General features: G+C 35.6%; 1 protein-coding gene across 1 annotated transcript in view; it reads left to right on the top strand.

The window, feature by feature from the left end:
* KIF5B (kinesin family member 5B) overlaps positions 1-13,387 on the top strand; it is a 42,813-nt gene extending 29,426 nt beyond the window's left edge. The window contains exons 16-26 of the mRNA XM_057542308.1: positions 2,780-2,968; positions 3,621-3,738; positions 4,382-4,443; positions 4,540-4,649; positions 5,410-5,511; positions 6,510-6,570; positions 6,681-6,752; positions 6,904-7,008; positions 7,885-8,101; positions 8,645-8,758; positions 12,157-13,387. Of these exons, the coding sequence (XP_057398291.1) occupies positions 2,780-2,968; positions 3,621-3,738; positions 4,382-4,443; positions 4,540-4,649; positions 5,410-5,511; positions 6,510-6,570; positions 6,681-6,752; positions 6,904-7,008; positions 7,885-8,101; positions 8,645-8,758; positions 12,157-12,173 (1,167 nt within the window). The 3' untranslated portion in view covers positions 12,174-13,387. The remainder of the gene's footprint in view (positions 1-2,779; positions 2,969-3,620; positions 3,739-4,381; positions 4,444-4,539; positions 4,650-5,409; positions 5,512-6,509; positions 6,571-6,680; positions 6,753-6,903; positions 7,009-7,884; positions 8,102-8,644; positions 8,759-12,156) is intronic.
* The last annotated feature ends 1,147 nt before the right edge of the window (positions 13,388-14,534 follow it).

Here is a 14,534-nt window from a genome sequence, read left to right as displayed (position 1 = left end):
GAATTCCCTTTGTCAGAGATTAATTGACTGTATTTGTGTATGTCTATTCCTAGGCTTTCCATTCATTTCTAATGACCTATTTTTCTATTCTTTTTTCAATACCACATCATCTTGATTACTACTAGTATAATAAGTCTTGAAGCTGGGTGGCATCAGTCCTCTGGCTCTGTTGTTCTTTAATAGTTGGCTATTCAAGGTCTTACCATTTAAACTTTAGAATCACTTTGTCAATATCTACAAAATAACTTGGAGGGGTTTTGATTAAGATTATATTATATCTATAGATCAAGTTGGGAAAGACTGACATCTCAATATTGAGTTTTCTATCCATGAATATGGACCGTCTCCCATTTATGTAGTCCTTCTTTGATTTCTTTTGTCATCTGGATCTTATACATATTATGTTACATTTAAACAACCGTGTCATCTGCAGACAAAGACAGGTTTATTTCTTCCTTCTCAAGCTCCTTATTTTTTTCCTCTCTTTTTTTAAATTGAAGTATAGTTGATTTACAATGTTGTGTTAATTTCTGCTGTACACCAAAGTGATTCACTTATATATATATGTGTGTGTATATATATATATATATATACACACACACACACACATTCTTTTTCATATTCTTTTCCATTATGGTTTATGACAGGATATTGAATATACATCCCTGTGCTATACAGTAGGATCTTGTTGTTTTTCCGTTCTATATATAATAGTTTGCATCTGCTAATCCCAAACTCCCACTCCTTTCTCTCATCCTGCACCTTGGCAACCAAAAGGGGATGCCCAAGAGTGGGATTGCTGGATCATATGGCAACTGTTTTTAATTTGTTGAGAAACTGCCATACGTTTTCCATAGTGGCCGCAGCCGCTTACATTCCCACCAGCAGTGTAGGAGAGTTCCTTTTCTCCACACCCTCTCCAGTATTTGTTATTTGTAGACTTTAACGATGGCCATTCTGACCGGTGTGAGGTGGTACCTCATTGTAGTTTTGATTTGCATTTCTCTGATAATTTATGATGTTGAGCATCTTTTCATGTGTCTTTTGGCCATTTGTATGTCTTCTTTGGAGAAATGTCTGTTTAGGTCTTCTGCCCATTTTTTGATTGGGTTGTTTGTTTTTTTGATATTGAGTTGTGTGAGCTGTTTGTATATCTGGGAAATTAAGCCCTTGTCAGTCACATCACTTGGAAATATTTTCTCCCAGTCTGTAGGTTGTCTTTTCATTTTGTTTATGGTTTCCTTTGCTGTGCAAAAGCTTGTAAGTTTGATTAGGTCTCATTTGTTCATTTTTGCTTTTATTTCTATTGCCTTGGGAGATTGACCTAAGAAAACATTGGTACGATTTATGTCAGAGAATGTTTTGCCTATGTTCTCTTCTAAGAGTTTTATAGTGTCATGTCTTATGTTTAAGTCTTTAAGCCATTTTGAGTTTATTTTCATGTATGGTGTGAGGGAGTGTTCTAACTTCATTGATTTACATGTGGCTGTCTAACTTTCCCAGCACCACTTGCTGAAGAGACTGTCTTTTTCCCATTGTATATTCTTGCCTCATGTGTCAAAGCTATGTGATTGACCATAGTTGTGTGGGTTTATTTCTGGGCTCTGTTCTTTTCCATTGCTCCATAGGTCTGTTTCTGTGCCAGTATCATGCTGTTTTGATTACTGTAGCTTTGTATTGTCTGAAGTCTGGGAAGGTTATGCCTCCTGCCTTTTTCTTTTTCCTCAGGATTGCTTTGGCAGTTAAGTCTTTTACCTACTTGGTCAGGTTTATTCCTAAGTATTTTAATTTTTTGGCGCAATTTTAAAAGATACTGGTTTTTTTATATTCCCTTTCTGTTTTATTGTTAGTGTAAAGAAATGCAACCAATTTCTATATGTTTATCTTGTATCCTACTACCTTGCTGAATTCCTTTTATCAATTCTAGTAGTTTTTGTCTGGAGTCTTTAGGGTTTTCTATATATAGTATATATCATGTCATCTACATATAATGACAGTTTTACCTCTTCCCTTCCAGTCTGGATACCTTTTACTTCTTTTTCTTGTCTGATTGCTCTGGCTAGAACTTCCAGTACTGTGTTGAATAGAATTGGTGAGAGTGTCTTGTCTTGTTCCAGATTTTAGCAGGAAGGTCAAGCTCTTATTTTTTTGCCGTGCTGTGCAGCTTGCAGGATCTTAGTTCCCTGAGCAGGGCTTGAACCCATGCCCCAGCAGTGAAAGTGCTGAGTCTTAACCACTGGACCACCAGGGAATTCCCCTGAGCTCCTTACTTTTGACACTGAATATTGTACTGAAATTTTGCAATGAAAGTTACTAAGGAATGTACACTGACCACAGTTCCTCCTTGGAGAACTTAAAAGTCATCATTTCCCTGCCACCTAAACATCATTATTTGTTAAGTTTTGAACTGGACATATACATGATTAACAGTGAATTTACTGAAGAGGGCCTTTGAGGAGGAAATCCAAAAATTGAAAGAGGCAGGGTTCATTAGTGTTGTTTGTTTGTTTTTACACTTATACATCCATCTTCCTTATAGGCATGTATTAACATTAAGTTTTAGGAAGTAAGGAAAGCAAAAATTAAGCTCTGCTTTACTCACCCTTTATTAAAAACAATATTTAATAAAAGGAAAAATTCCAGACTTCCTACAAATGTTGAGTAGTATTAAAAATACTTAATTTTGTTTAAGATTTTAGAGTCGTAATTGGGTAAACACAAACTAGACATTTCTGTCTTTCATTTCTGTCTTTCATTTCTGTTTCCCTTTTTCTCACAGCAGCCTGAGGGAACTGGCATGATAGATGAAGAGTTCACTGTTGCAAGGCTCTACATTAGCAAAATGAAGTCAGAAGTGAAAACCATGGTGAAGCGCTGCAAACAGCTAGAAAGCACACAAACTGAGAGCAACAAAAAAATGGAAGAAAATGAAAAGGAGTTAGCAGCATGCCAGCTTCGTATCTCTCAAGTATGTGTTACAGAACAAAGTTTCCTCATTTTTTTGAACAGCCGTATGTAAATTTTATTTATTGTAAATGTTTTAATAAAAATGACCTTCTGTAGGTTATTTTGAGTAACAACATTAAAAGGTTAATTCAATTAGTTTTTCTTACTCTAGCTGCGGTAAAATAACATGAATGATTTAAGTGGGTTATGTTTGGTAACGTGTATGTTACGTATAGGAATTTACTAGAAAGCTGTGACTGATTTGACTATTGAAGAATCTAGAAGAATTCTAGGGTGAATAAAAATGCAGGGCTGGTTTTGTGGCTTTGGCAACTAAATGGGTGAGACCATTCACCAAGATAGGAATTGTAGCAGGAGGGATGAGGGTAATAATGTTAGTTGGAGATAACAGTAAGAATATTATCTCATATGTCAGCCTTTAGTGCCTTATTTTGTAAGTGTTAAAAAACTTGTACACATGACCATTTCATTGATTAAATTCTTTATCATTGTAAATCTTGCCCCTGAACATTTTAGGTTTAAATATCTTATTCTGTAAATGTATTATATGTTAGATAATGTCGATAAAACTTGCTTACTTTCAAATATTCTGAACAACAAAGTATGTGTCAGAGATTTTATTCCACTTGATATCAGTATATTTTTCCCAAAAGCATGAAGCCAAAATCAGATCATTGACTGAATACCTTCAAAATGTGGAGCAAAAGAAAAGACAGCTGGAGGAGTCTGTGGATTCCCTCAGTGAAGAACTCGTCCAGCTTCGAGCACAAGGTACTCGCTTCCAGTTACTTATGAGTTACATCTCTATTGTAAGTTATCACCGACTTTAGTGTGATTGTAGTCAGCATTCACACTGATAGAGATTAGTAGGAATACAGATAACTTGGAATAATAAACAAGTAACACATTTTAATGTGGCTTTGAAACATATTTTTGAAATCGTGTTTGAATAATCAAGTGGCCAGTCTAGGAATTTCCCACAAAGCTATAAAGTGGTGTGTGTGTGTGTGTGTGTGTGTGTGTGTGTGTGTGTGTGTGTGTGTGTGTGTGTGTGTGTGTGTGTGTGTGTGTGTGTGTGTGTGTGTGTGTGTGTGTGTGTGTGTGTGTGTGTGTGTGTGTGTGTCCTGACACAGGGGAAAGCTGTTTCATTTCCCTACCATGTGCTAACCCATCTGTTCCAGGATTCAGCAAAGAAAGTAAAGGAAACCATAATATCAACACGAAGACTATAACTAAGGTTACTAGTCAGTATGTCTTGAGCGTAGAGAGCAAGATTTACCGTTTGGCATTTGGATAATTTAAAGTCAAGTACTGTTAAGGAACATAGCCTCATAAAACCCATTTGCCCCTTGGTTTATATCAAGAACTCTAAGGCTCATTTCCTCTCTTCTGTTTTCTCTCCCTACCCAAACAGAGAAAGTGCATGAAATGGAAAAGGAGCACTTGAATAAAGTTCAGACTGCAAATGAAGTTAAGGCAAGTTTGATGTAGCATTGGATTCTCACAGTTTTAATTCATCCTTGTTAATCTTGAGTAATCTGACTTAATATCCTTTCCCCCCAATGATTTTAGCAAGCTGTTGAACAGCAGATCCAAAGCCACAGAGAAACGCATCAAAAACAAATTAGTAGTTTGAGAGATGAAGTCGAGGCAAAAGAAAAACTTATCACTGATCTTCAAGAGTAAGTATGCTTTCCTCTGAGATAGCAGAAACTACTGGTGGACAATATATCCTTATTAGAAACCTGCATTTTTCTTTGAAACAATTTTTGACTTGAAAATAAAGAATCTTTTCGTTTATGAGTGGAACTTCTAAGTTCCATAGGAAATTATTGAAAAATGTTCTTAGGTCTTTTGATGTAAATATTCAGTAAAAAGTAAAGAATTCCCAACTTCAGCCACTATTACAAATAGATACCACTGTCTCCTCCGAATCATTTCCTTAACTTTTAAAAAATATTCTTAACTGAGAAAAACTTTATTGGAAATTGTGGGTTTTAGAAGTGTGTGTTTTAATAGGAGTTGTCGTTTCCATTTTTCTGCGACACATTTTCCTACTTCCAGAACCATATGCGTATAGCACAGAGTTTATAGAAATTTGAGATCTGTGACCAAATCATGATTTGAGTAGGAACCAGAGGAGAGTAACAAAAAACGATGGCAAAGTTTGGGACATGGGGCTTATTGTTAATGGATTTAGGGACAAGAATTCAGGGAGATGAAAGATACAGAATCAAGTTACGGTTTCCAACCAAAGTATAAACAGTACTGTGTGGCTGAACATAGGCCAGCCCTCTTTCTTCCTGCTGCTGGTGGGCACATCCTAACAGAGGAGGCCTGCCGCGTTTGAATGGCGAGACTCTGGAATTGAAGAGTTGGAAAGCTCTAATGGCAGCCTCCAGAAGATGGGGATGTTGACGCTGCGGGTTTTTACTTTGTCAGCCAGAACCAGAAGATGGCATTGGAGCAGGGGCGCCTGAGAGCGGAGCACGAGAAGCTGAAAGCCGCAGAGCAGGACAAGAGCAGAAAGCTACGGGAACTTACGTGAGTAGACCCTTCATTCAAGTATAAAAATAAAAGCTAAGCGTGAGAGTTACTGGCATTACTCTCAGAAATATCCAGTGGATAAAGTTTTCACTTCGTGTAGGCTAAAGGGTGTTTTTCTTAAACCCTCTGAGTTGGTTTGATTTATACCTAAAAACTTGCAATACTTTCTTGTACTTTAGTGAAAGCCAGGTCTTAATATTTCACTGGTTATCACCTAAAACATGACATTTGGTAATTTAGAAAATTTCAGGATCTGCCACAAAAACTGAATTTTTGTCAGATTTGATCTTGCATAAATAAAAGAACATTATTGTTTTAGCCTTGCCTTTTGAACAGAGGTTTTTGCCATTTATTGTTTTTGATTTACTGACTAAAAGTATAGTCAACACACAGTTTTCTGTAATCTGAGCAGGTAGAAAACTCACGATTATAACTTTCACATATCTTGAATTTATCAGAGAAAATTTATAAGGGAACAGTTGGTTAGGATGGGCACACCAACAGCACCAGCTCAGAGTTGATTTTTTAACAATTCTACTGAATCTCAGCCATAATTCTGTTTAGAGTAACGTTAACTTAAAATGCATAAAATGTTTTAGTCTGCAATAATTTATAATCTCTATAATTTTCAGTTAATCAGAATTATTTTGGATAAAGATCAGTATGCTATATGATAATGCATATTCTTAAAATATAAAAAGAACCACTCCTTATTCCTTGAATTCTGCCACATTTTCTTTCATCGCTTCCATTGCTATATTAGGACAGTTTTTTTCCAATAAACCATAGACTTAGAAAATTACAAGGTATATAGAAATTTCTTGGAAAGACACATTGGTAAGCTGTTTTTTAAAACTATGATGATCTTTTACTTATTTGAATGTAAGCATTGATCCTGTCAGATAAAAATATTTGATTCAATATTTCTGCTAAATAAATCTAGAATTTATGGACTCAGAGTTGAAAGTGTATTTGTATATTCTTCCACTGTTTAGGGTTATGCAAGATAGACGAGAACAAGCGAGACAAGACCTGAAGGGTTTGGAAGAGACGGTGGTAAGAAAAACTTGGATATAAATAGGATTGGGGAATCTTTAATGGGTTCTTCCCCTGGTTATACTCAGTTTGAAGACCTACTTCTAAAAATACTGCTTTCTTAATTCAAGGCGAAGGAACTTCAGACGTTACACAACCTGCGGAAGCTCTTTGTTCAGGACCTGGCCACCAGGGTTAAAAAGGTAATAAAAGAATACCGGGTCAGTGTTTATATAGTGGTGCTTATTACTGTGTCTAATTGCATTCTGAGTGGAGCAGCCTCACACTGTCATAAGAGTGGGGGGGTAAGCGTCGCCCTTATTTGGTCTCATAACACTTGCCCGTCTTTTCTAGAGCGCCGAGGTTGATTCGGACGACACCGGAGGCAGTGCCGCTCAGAAGCAGAAAATCTCCTTTCTTGAGAATAATCTTGAACAACTCACCAAAGTCCACAAACAGGTAACAAGGAGAATATTTTGTGTTCGCTGCAATAAAATCTGAGGAGTGGCAAGTATTTGAGTCTTCAGAGTCCTAAGGATTTTCATACCCTGAGCCATTCCATTATTTTATCACGCAATTGTATAAACAAACAACTAGCAGTTTTTATGGGAGTTAATATTCCTAACAGCCTTTAGCAAGAGGTCGGTGAAAACATGTGTTGTTTTCTTTGTAGTGTTTCAGGTCTGTTAGTTTTCTTAATTTATTCATGGTCATTTAAAAATCTCTGGTAGACAAGTCTTTGAGTTAAAATACCCCCTTTTTTTTTTTTTTGGTCTTTATACATTTAATGCCCCGGAGTCTGAAATACTACAATAATGAGGCAGTTCGTTTTTTTTTTTTTAAATAATGCTTACTGTGGGGTTTTTTGCTTATTTTTTATTAAGGCTTGATATTTGATTCAGTTACTTACTTTTTAAGTTTCTTGGCATGCTTTTTGTTGTATGTCTTTGTTACTAGAAACCTGATGTTTGGACTTGCCAAGTTTATGTGTACTTGTGGGTCTTGCTGTATCTAAAAAGATATTTGTTTCCACCAGATCAGTATCTTAATGAGGAGACCTAACACTGTGCTGTAGCATATTATTGTCATAGGGAGAAAGAACAGTCTCCCCAGTCCCCCAGCATTGAGTGAAATTATATTTTGGGGAGAAACATATGTGAGGATGATATTTATGGGTATATGTATTCTTTGTTGCTGTCTAAATTATTTAAATTAGCTAAGTGGGAAAACCTTAATACAAAATGTAGTTTTTCTTTCAAGAGAAATTATGAAATGTTTCTGTTTTTTCAAATCATCATTAAAGCCAGAATCCTTATTTTTCCTATATACCTTTAGCTGGTACGTGATAACGCAGATCTTCGCTGTGAGCTTCCTAAGCTGGAAAAGCGACTCAGAGCTACAGCTGAGAGAGTGAAAGCTTTGGAGTCGGCGCTGAAAGAGGCCAAAGAAAATGCATCTCGCGATCGCAAACGCTATCAGCAGGAAGTAGATCGTATAAAGGAAGCAGTCAGGTCAAAGAATATGGCCAGAAGAGGGCATTCTGCACAAATTGGTTAGTAGGACACAATAAAACCTTTAAACCTTGTTTTGGTTTGAATGTTTTTATTTACTTGAGAACATAATCTGATTGATTTGTTATGTGATGTCACAGTGGTTTTTGTCTGTATTTTCAAATTTACCAAAGAGTGGCATTGTTGGGAATGCAGAGCATTGAGGAATAGCCACCTTAATTAACAGGACAAGGAGATAAATCAGAACTAGACAAGCAGGACTGGTCAGGTGTAGGAGCAACTGTGTAGAGCGATGTTATGAAAGCATGAAGAGACTTGCAAGAAAATGTCATGCACGGTATTTCACGCTTTACTTGCTAGGCATTGATGCAGGAATAAGGTTTTTAAGAGGCTAAGGATTGTATAGGTCCTGGAGAAAAGGGTGTAACTGAAAAGAAAAAGAGAGATAGAGGGATTCCTGAGAAACAAGAAGGCAAAGAAAAACAAGACATTTGGGAATTTGTTGTAAATAAGAAAAGAGACTTAACAAGTCCTTGGGGTCGTGTGTTATTTGTTCTGAAGTCAGTGTTTGTTTCTCATCCCAGCTAAACCTATTCGTCCTGGGCAACATCCAGCAGCTTCTCCGGCTCATCCCAGTGCAGTTCGTGGGGGAGGTGCATCTGTGCAGAACGGCCCGCCGGCCGTGCGTGGCGGAGGAGGTGAGCAGGCGTGGCTTCACGTGGCGCCCTCGGGTTTGTGCTCTCTGTCTGGCTTCAGAGTCACAGCTGTCCGTGGAGATGTTCAGCCATTGGTGGCTAAACAGTGTTTTGGATTCTCACAGTAGTGTTATGATTTCTTTTTAATGTATGTGATTATAAAAGTAACTTAGCATGGTTTCATCTAGTTCTTTCATAGTTCAGATCATACTATATGTATATTCAAATTTGTGCTCCTATTGTTCTTAATGTAATATTGGGTCATTTTTAAAAGCTCTGGGTATTGTCTAATGAATATACCATGGTTTATAACTATTTTACTGGACATTTAATTATGTCAGTTTTTCCATACTTGAAATTTTCCAAAATTGAAATTTCCGTGTATGAAATTTGAAGCATGAAACATCTTTTTATACCTCCTCACTTTCAGATTATTTCCAGAAGATTCCCGTAAGTGGAATTATGAGAAAATGAACATTTTTAAGACTCTTTACACATACTAACACACTGCTCTTCAGAAAGACTGCACCAAATTGTATTTAGCCAAGGACACTGTGCATTTTGTTGCATCTTTGCCAGTACTGAGTATTAATAGTTTTTAAGTTTCTAATTTAATAGGCTAAAATAAGCGTCTCATTGATTTATTAATGAATTTGGATTTTTTTGTATATTTATTGGCCCATTTATATACGTATGTTTTTTATGAATTATTTCTGTGTCCTTTCCCATTTACCTGTTGTGAGTGGTTTTTCTAACTGATTTATGAGTCCTTGTTTGTTTTTTTCTAAATACAAGTAATACCTGTTCCCTGTAGGGGGATGAAGAATTATCAAAAAAATAATTATCAAGAAGATAAATGTCATCCAGAGACACCACCCAATATATTGTATATATCCTTCTGGAGCTTTCTTTACATATTATAACTTTTAAATTAGAAAGTTTAAAGTGTCTAATAAACATTCTAATATAACATACTACCAACATACTATGCTATTCTATATATGCTACTTTGTAGCCAGCTTTTTTTAACTTGCCAGTATATTCTGAACATTTTCTTATACAGCATGACCGATTATAGCTGCCTAATATTTTATCATATGATAGGAACTCAGATTAAATTCTTCAGCAAATCCCAAGTGTGTAGGTGGTTTGGAAACTAAAAGCAGTAGATAACTTTGAGATAGTGACTGGGTTTGTTTCTAACAGTACTGAAGTCAGTTTATTTTAATCCTGCTTTTTACTTTGTCATTTTTGCATAACATTGGCTCTCAGTTTGAGTGGAAAATTATGCAGTATTCTGGAGGAATCACATTTCCATAAATTTAATACAGTTTTTTGTCCACACGGTAGAGGATTGATACAGTGAAAAGAGTACAGATATTGGAGTCCCATCTAAGTTTGCATCCTGATTTTTCTACTTTTATGAGCTTGAGCAAGTTACTTTTTAACAGTTAATTTGTCTCGTTTTGACTGCTTTTAAAATTCTTAAAAAATTCTTAAGTGTAAAAGTAAATTACGGATTTATGACCTATTTAATGTATCTCTGAAATAAAACATTTTTCTACATACCACAATAACATTATCACACTTGACAAAATATTTTTAATATTATACCAATCCATATTCAGATTTTTCTAATTATTTGTGGTTAAGTCTTCTACAGCTGGTTTGTCTACACCAGGGAATAATCCAGGACTGATGTTTACATGAGGTTATTTCCCTTAAGTCTCTTGTAATCTAGAGTAACACCCCCTCTTTTCTAATGACACTGACTTACTAAATAGACTAGGCCAGTTTCCTTGAGCATATGCCTTCTCGGATGTGTTCGGTTGTTTCTGTATGTAGTTGCCTTGTTCCTCTATTCCCTGTTTATTAGAAGCATTTATTGGATTCTTTTAAACATGTTTACAGACTACACTGTGGGTGAGACGTGTTTAATATTGTGTCACATCAGCAGACATGACAGGAGTTTTCCTGCCAATTAAGAGATGGCCTCTGTTTTCCCCCTTTGGATCAATAACTTGTTGAGCCCCTTTACTAATAAAATGAAAGTCATTCTTGAGAATTACGCAAGTTAAGATGTCATTACCTAGTACAGCACGGGTGCTGAGTAGATGCAAGCTGCCTTTTCTGGAAGTGGAGGTGGGCAAAAGAATTTTCAAAGGATAATTATAAATACAGGTAAAAGTTTATCCGTTTTGGATATTGTCCTCACGTTAAAATTCACACATGAACTTTGAACTCCTATCTCATTTGCAGAGAGGATAATCCGTGGCCTTTGTTAAATATAGCTGGGTTTTAGCTTGAAAGCAGAATGCTGATCGTAGTGTAATGACAGCACTTAAGCACATGAGGGAGATGGCTAAGCTAGCTAACCCAGGTTTTCAAGACTTGAAGTAACTATAAAAGTATAGCCACCTACAGGTTTGTTTCGTTGCTGGTCCAAAGGATAATGGTTATTATTTTTTAAAGTCTTGCATCGATCAGTCTTAAGCCATGATTGAGGAGTATATGGTCTACATAAGTGATAAATTGTTGAAAAAATTAGATACTTTGTAGAGATTTTTAAATTATTTAATTATTAAGAAAAACATTTCAAAACACTGGGTTTATTTTGGGAAAAGATGGCAATGTATGAATGATACTGATATTTTCAGTACCCAGTTTTACATGGCTGGTTCTTCTAACTGCATAATGCTTTGGACAGGTGGAGGTTTTCTAATAAACACGGAGGTAAATAGGCAGCTGAACACAAGGATGCCTCTAGGTAACACCTGCTGCTGGGATTGTTTATTTTATTTTATTTTATTGGCCACACCCGCTCGGCTTGCTGCTGCTTAGTTCCCAGACCAGGGATTGAACCCAGGGCACAGCAATGAAAGCGCCAAATCCTAACCACTGGACCACCAGGGAAGTCCCTGGGATTGTTTATTTCACTGTCACTTTCCCCACCACATGTACCTCTTGCTTATCCCTACCCCACCCCTTTTTGTTTCTTACAGCTACCATGTATGTAACATTGCTAGTTAGTTAGTGGTCCTTGGCTTAATGTCACTGCCACTGTCTACTGGCTGCCATTTTATTAATCATCTTTTTCTTTTTAAAAAAAATCTAACTTATACATCCACTCACTCATAGCTCTTGCAGGGAGTAAAAACATGCAGGGTGACCTCCTTTCAATTTTGTACTGTCCCTAAATGCCTCTGCTTAGGAGGCATATAAAAGGAAAAGAAATTCAATCATTTAATGTTGCCATCTTTTCTGTTTTGGGGAAAGTGGTCGAAGCTGTTGGCTAAATGTTTTTAAACTCATTGGTATATTTTAATTCTTTTCATGATTATCTCAAACACAAGTTTTGTATAAATAAAAATATTTTTCTCTGTGCTTTCTTCCATCTTCAGGTGTTAAAAGTAATTGAAGTATGAAGAGGACATTATATCAATGACTATAGCCTGTATCCCTTGGGAACTTTAGAATTATTACCTTTTTTTAGTGTATAAATTGTACCTGGCCTGTACAGCTGTTTCCTGCCCTCTCTTCTCGTAAACTCTGCTGCTTCCCAACACAACTAGAGTGCAATTTTGGTGTCTTAGAAGGGAAAAACGACAGTTTACAACTGTGGCCCTATTTATTACACAGTTTGTCTTTCATGTCTTAAATTTAGTCTTCACTGTGCCAACCTAACTGTGTCATACAGGACTGTGCTTTTTGTACTTGTTTTTTTGTGTTTATTTTTTAATCTCAGTTTAAGTTACCTAGCTGCTACTGCTTGTTGTTTTTCTTTTCTTACTAAAACAATATTTTAGGGGAAATGGAACCTTTAGATTAAATGTCTTAAATTTTACCACTTATAACACTACATGCCCACAAATTATATCAGGTCAGTACTGTACTTTAAAATCCCTTGAAATGACTTCGGAGTTAAAAATTATTTGTATCATCTCTGAAGTTTGCTTCTGAAAACTACTCTTTGAGCACTGTAACCTTTAAAACTGCCTAACTAGACATTTGAGACTGAGCAAGGCTACTTAATTATCTCATGAAATGACTGTTGTTGAATTATCTTGAATAGAAATACTGTACAATATCAAAAGCAAATCTTTTGCTTTTGTTTAAGAAGGAGAGTTTGGAAAAGGAATTTATTTCTGTTCTTCCCAGTGCTTTAATCCACATAGATTGATGGAATGAAAACACCGTGCTCTGTTTTGGTGAGCCCACTAATTAATATAAGAATTGGACGGATAATGATTTGTCATCTTAATATAGTGAAGTGAACTAAGATACTTATAGGATTAAACATAATGTTATATTGTTAGTACCGTATTGGTTGATCTAAATTTATAGCCTATGGAAATTGAGAAAAAATGTGGAAGGACAAGACAAATATATGGTAAACTTATAAATACATAGGTTAAATTTTGGTCTGAAATCCCTGAGGTTTTTTACCTGGTACACTAAGTCATACACTATAATTTATTTCTTGTTTAGTCTAGAAGTAGTAAATTATTTGCAAGTCACTAACAATCCTCAAATAAATTATTTTGTTGGCGGTAGCTGGTAATTTTGTTGTTAAGTGTACCTGTTCTTCTTCCTCAGATGATTAAACTAAGTCAGCAGTTTGTTTTAGAAGCTTATAAAAGTAACAGGGAAAGATTTCAATATTTGCTTTATCATTTGGGGGTGGGTAACTGCAACTGTGTTAGCAGAAATTTGCAGAGAATGGGGATTTAAGGTTACTCAGAAGAGAAAGTTGGAAAGTTCTGTGTTAGGATCTGGGTGGCAGAATTAACTTTTCGAAAAAGTTTTATATACAGATGTTTGTATTAAATTTGGAGCCGTAGTCAGAAGACTCAGATCATAATTGGCATATTTTTCTATTTCCTTAACTGTTGCAATTTCCACTTTTATAATAGTTTTGATTTAAAAGATAAATTTATTTTTTTAACAGTCAAAAATCCTTGCTGTTATGATCTGCAACCTTAAAAATGATTGTATTGTTTTTAGGAATGATCAAAAGAAACACTCCAAAAATTGAGATGAAACCTTGTAGAGCAGCAAGATTGAAGCAGTGCAGTTCACTAAAAAAAAGTGCTACCGCCTATTTGTGATGATAGTTTTCTAAATGGAGAAATGTTTGGCTGCATTCACATAGACATTTGTATTTTGTTTTCAAACGAAAGCTTGCTTTTTTGGGCAATATTGTTAAATGAAGCAGAATTTTTTTTCTCTCTTTTGTCTGAATATGGTAGTGTCATTCTTATAAGATACATCATGGTATTGGTGCTGTGTAACAAACAATGAATTGTAACTAGCATGTGGTTCAGAGTATACAATGCTAGGGTTTTTAAAATATCTTAATGGTTCTTTTCTATTTATAATTTCAAACTTTCACAAAATGTACAGAGAATTTCCTAAATTTGTTTTCACTGAACTGCTTTTGCTATGGTAGGTCATTAACTCTTATAAATGAAAATTTCTGATCATCTGGAACATTGACACTTATTTCAATTTGCAGTGTCTTTTTTTTTGACTGACTATATTAGTGTTCTTCTGAATGGTATTGATCAATGGTTCAGAACAGAAACTTAGTGAAATAAAAGTAATATTTATTCATGGTGATCAATTAAATTATTTGCCTAATTTAAGAAAACTACTGTGCATAACTCTCAATTTGACAGGATGTGATAGAAAAGAGTCTGAGTCCACCTGTGGAATGTGTTGGTTTCGTTTCAGTGCTTGAAGATACAGTCAAAGATAATTGGTTTGGGAAGGCACCATA

The sequence above is a fragment of the Balaenoptera acutorostrata genome, chromosome 3 (genome assembly GCF_949987535.1).
Source record: "Balaenoptera acutorostrata chromosome 3, mBalAcu1.1, whole genome shotgun sequence".
NCBI classification, from domain to species: Eukaryota; Metazoa; Chordata; class Mammalia; order Artiodactyla; family Balaenopteridae; genus Balaenoptera; species Balaenoptera acutorostrata.
The sequence above is the reverse complement of the archived record's forward strand: the minus strand, read 5'-3'. Positions and strand labels throughout refer to the sequence as shown.